This window comes from Seriola aureovittata, chromosome 14 (genome assembly GCF_021018895.1).
Source record: "Seriola aureovittata isolate HTS-2021-v1 ecotype China chromosome 14, ASM2101889v1, whole genome shotgun sequence".
NCBI classification, from domain to species: domain Eukaryota; kingdom Metazoa; phylum Chordata; class Actinopteri; order Carangiformes; family Carangidae; genus Seriola; species Seriola aureovittata.
The window spans coordinates 25,972,501-25,977,570 of NC_079377.1; the positions used below are offsets into that span (position 1 = coordinate 25,972,501).

General features: G+C 40.5%; 1 protein-coding gene across 1 annotated transcript in view; it reads right to left on the reverse strand.

The window, feature by feature from the left end:
- Window positions 1-3,183, reverse strand: part of lrrc73 (leucine rich repeat containing 73) — a 13,939-nt gene extending 10,756 nt beyond the window's left edge. The window contains exons 1-3 of the mRNA XM_056396079.1: window positions 2,870-3,183; window positions 1,103-1,421; window positions 786-946 (exon numbers count right to left, since the gene is read on the reverse strand). Of these exons, the coding sequence (XP_056252054.1) occupies window positions 786-946; window positions 1,103-1,374 (433 nt within the window). The 5' untranslated portion in view covers window positions 1,375-1,421; window positions 2,870-3,183. The remainder of the gene's footprint in view (window positions 1-785; window positions 947-1,102; window positions 1,422-2,869) is intronic.
- Window positions 3,184-5,070: the final 1,887 nt, after the last annotated feature.

The window sequence follows — 5,070 nt, forward strand, 5'->3', positions numbered from 1 at the left end:
CTGACTTCTGAGGAAACACTGTTTCTACTTTCTATATTATCACATTCTCATTTCACCAAATCTGGTTTCTCTTATTTCACTAATTTATTAAATGAGCCAAAGAGTCCAGAGTCAGACCTGACACCGAGCCGGTTCAGGTCTGACACCAGAAACTGATTTACTTCCTGCACCTGGTCTGATGTTTCACAGTTGTAAAGTGTTAAAAACTGTATTTCTAGTCTCTGGCTGACAACAGGCCACATTGTGTTGGTGCTGGTTGCTAGGTGTCAGGTTGTTGCTAGGTGTCAGGTTGTTGCTAGGTGTCGTGGTTGTTGCTGGGTGTTTACTGTGGAGGGATGTGAAGTTGGAGGGTGTAGCAGGCGGTTGCTAAGCAGTTACAGACCGATACTAGGGTGTTACCTGTGCTGGATGTTTTAATTTATGTATTTTGGTTGTTAGAGTGTTCCAGAAGGTTGCCGTGGTGTTACCAGGTGTTTTCCAAGTGGTTGCCATGATGTTCTGGGCACTTGCTAGGTGGCTTGACCACTTCAGTGTTTTAAGGATGTCTGCAGTGCTCAGTGTGGTTGCTAGGGTGTTCAGGTGGTTTCCATGCAGTTGCTAGGGAGTTGCTACCGTAGTAATGTGTGTGCTATTCTGGGTAGTTGTTAGGGTTGAGTGTCTGGGGTGTTTTCTAGGAGGTAACTATGGTGTTACCAGGTGGTTTCTATGTTGTTGATGACACATCTGGTGGATTTTCTACCACCTGTATCTGACAGCAGACATCGAACAGGTGAACATTTTGTTACCTGACTTCGCTCCATCGGGCGGCAGCATCCCACAAATCAGACCCAGCGCCTCGTCTCCCAGCATGCAGTCTCCCAGATCCAGACAGACCAGCGCCGGGTGGGTCGACAGGGCTGAGTTCAGGGTCACCAGGCCAGCGTCCAATAGGGGGCTGCCATGGAGACTGGAGGGGGAGGGGACAAAGTATTACAAAGGATGAATCCTGATGGTCCAGGTGAACTCTGAACCAGGAGGAGAGGTCAGAGGTCACCTGGACCTTCAGGATTTGTCAGCACGTTATTGGTTTTCATGAGACCCTGCTGTCTGCTGGACGACTCACAACAGGGTCTGCAGGGATCGGTTGGTCTTGAGGGCGTCGGCCAGGTGTCGTGTCCGGCTGATGCTGGAGACGATGCCCAGGTTAAGGTTGAGCTGAGCGAGGGAGCGCGACTCTGCAACGCTGCGACAGATGCGTCCGAAGTCGCGGTCGGAGAGCTGGCAGCCGCGGACGGACAGCAGCCGGACGCTGTCCTCCTTCAGACTCTCACAGATGTCCTGGACCTCAGCCGGAGACAGCAGCTCCCCCGTGATCTGGATGGAGGCCGGCAGCATGTCGGACAGCACTGGGAGCTCTGGGAGCTCTGGGAGCACTGGAACACCTGGAGGGATGAGGAGGGGAAACCAGCTTGTCAAACAGACACTGGATAAGATCTAAGAGGAACCACAAAGTCTGACTCTGCAGGTGGAGAACAGAACTGACGTCACCTGTCCAGCTGCTGTAATTGTGTGTCCACTTGGTATCAAACTGTCTCTTATTTCCACATCATTCATCAGTCCTTCTTCTTATTCTGTATTTTTTACAGTTGGTAAACACCTTTCTGGTGCGTTACCGCCCCCTCCTGGTCTCCGAACGTCACGTTCACCTTCATTAGTTGCAAACACATTTGTTCAGTTGCCACTCCTCCAACCTGAACAACCATCAACCGTCCGATACGACCCAGAGGAGCGTCTCCTGAAACAGCGCCCCTACAGGTGGCAGGTGTACCGGACCTCAGTTGTCATGGTTACAACAACAAACACACGGCCTTTGTCACCATAGTTACTATAATAACGTTCATGGCTTGATTAGCTTTAGGAAAAGATGGTGATTTGCGTTAAAATTAGAAATTAACATTAGACAATCTTTGTTGCCCTGGTTACGACATAAACAGCTGGTTTCACACGGGAATTGAACACACCTCCTCCCGACGTGAACGTTGACTCTCTTTATACTACGTCACCGAGACTTTCCCCTTTGCTCCTGTCATCATCACTACGACCACCAGATGTCGCCTAGCAACAAAACCTAACTATGATGTCATAATAACCTGCTGCTTAGATGATGTGCACAGTCGTCAATATGTCGCCATAGAAACTAAACACACCATGAACATGCTATAAAGCTGAGCTGCAACGATCAGTCAACTGATGGATTAATTGATAGAAAATTAATCCACAACTGAAAATCAATAACAAGCTGAACAGCTGCAACTGTTTCTGAACGTATCGATCCTCTATTGATCCTTACAGTGATCTGTCACCTGCTGCTGATACATGATCAATCAACTCCCATCACAGATAAATAGATAGATCTATATAATTATCGATGAGTAGATAGATAGATCAATAGCTCGACTGATACCTAGATCAATAGACCTATATATGGATAGATGAATAGATAGATCAATATAGATGTGGGTAAACAAAGATAAACTAGTTGATAAATAAGTTGGAGATCAATAGTTAATCAGTTTTCTCTCTGTGATCAATACTTCCAGCTTCTGTTGTCGTTGTTCAGACTTAAAGAAAACTGACCATTAATTAATAGGTGCTGATCAGGGTGGGATCACCTGATCAGTTTCTGATGAGTAACACTGTGATCAATCTTGAAAATGTACAGGTAAAAGCATAAACCAGAGCTAATCAATAATCGATTAATCAAAAGAATTGATGAGGAGGAACAGGTTTCTGATAGTCAGTCTGGAACCGAACAGCTGATCAAACTGTGTCAAGTGATCAATAATGAACTCCGGCTGTCATTAGTGCTTCAGCAAGATGATCAATTAACCTGATAAATGATCGATCAGCTCACGCGGGGAGGATCGGGACTCTCACACGCTGATGTCATCATTCGCTCCGGTGCCTCTGATCCCGCCGCAGGCCACGCGCCAGTTCTGATCCACCGCGGCGGACATCAGAGCCGATCGATCCGGGTATCGATTGATCGGGTTTGATCGGCGGCAGAGGACCAAGCGGCGGAGCGGGAGGTCGGTGTCCTGCAGCCGGGCAGGGAGTCGGTCGGTCGGTGTGCGCTCGGTGAGTCCCGGTGTGTTTCTGCAGGTGACCGTTACTATGAGACACAGAGAGAGGAGGGACAGGAGCGAGGGCTCACTCTGACCGGTTTACTGGGACCAAACACAGAACAACCACACGGTGAGAGAGAAGATTCTGACGTTGTAAAGAGCGGGAATAACAATAAAATACATGATAATATTTCACCGTATTATAATAACGTTTATAATAACGTATTACAGTAATTCAAATAATGTGCATTTTTTAATATTAAAACTTTAGTTAATATTAACAAGGTACAAACACTGAAGTCACAAAGGCCTATAAAGTTTTATTTTTTATCTTTATATTATATTAAAGATATGATAAGATTTTATTTCATTTTTTTGATTCTAGTTAAAATATGTAAATATAAATCTAATAATTAAATAATTATTAGTTTTTTATCAAATTAAATTAATTGGTAATAATTGAATAAATGAGTAAAACAAAATCATATTTATAACATATAAATATATTTATTATATATGTTATAACTTCTTTTTTTTTTTTTTTTTTGTACAAGTTAGACCAAATAAAACGTGTCTGTATGAAAACATGCACTTGAAACATTAGCAAAGGTATTTTGATAAATCATAAAAAGGAATTAACATGGGCCAAAAATGTAGTGTTTGATTGAAGAAAGACTTTTCCCCATTTCCCCATTTTCTATTTTATTTTATTAACATTAACTCACATCATAATTTCCTTTCTCTTAAAAATATATTTAAAAAACAATTAACGATTTAAACATTAAAGAAAAGTATTTGTGTTTAAAGTTCAGTTTGAAATCATTTGTTAAAATCAGGTGAGTGATTCAGACTCAGTCCTGTAATCCTGATCAGAGTGACACCTCCTATCACTACACGATCTTTACGGTAAGGACGTCACACCCCGCTGAGCCTCGTTTTAATCCTCCTTGCTCTGTGACGTCACGCGGAGAAAAAGAAGATTATGAATGGGTTTTTTTAACCGACATTTATTATTGGTACTTGCAATTGATTACTGATCAGTAGTTGCTGTTGACTGATCAGCTCCTGAAACGCCACCTAACCCGAAACAATCACCTGTCACGACTTCCGCTCCTGATTTTCAAAATAATAGCCTTAACTGAACGATAAAGAGGAAAACGCGCCACCTGCAGTTCAAACTTTAAATCTGAATTTATTAAGATTATTAATTATTAATCAATTATTATTAATATAAAGAGGTGAAACACGGATGATTATTTTACAACATTAGATTGCAGCTTCATTTTTTATCAAGGTGAAAGATTGTCTTCATTCAAATATGTAAACATGCAGATGGACACACTGACAGAACAAGTCAGGAAATATAATACATATTTTAATTTATAGATGATTTGGTCACATTTCCATTTATCATCTATAATCAGTATATAAACATGTGATAAATGTTTGTTACAGATTATAATGTAGTTATAAACAGCTATAAGGAAATGTGTAAGTGTTTATTAATGCTCAGTATTTGTTTTAATGTATCATGTCGAGACAGGAGCTTTAAGTGTTACAGTTTATCTTTTAATGTATATTATACATTCATTTTAAAAATGTTTAAATTATTGCATATGTGTTTTATATGATGTTATTCTTTGTAATTATATCTATATTTATGATCCTTGTTATTTAATCTGATCCATTATTAAGCTCGCGGCTTTAGACCTCTCCTAAAAATGTACAGAAATAAATAAAATGAAATAAATAAATGAAGAATAGAATAAATAAATGTGTAAAAACAAAAAAAGCTACGATTCTTAATTTAGAAAATACGCATTAATTTCTCTTGTATTTGAAATGTTAAGCTGTTAAACTGTATTTTTTCTATCTTTATTTTTTTTCTGCTGCTTTGTCTTGTTATTTTGAAAATAAAGTTTTTTAATTTAAAAAAAAATGCGTCTGACGTCAGTTCTGTTGCAAC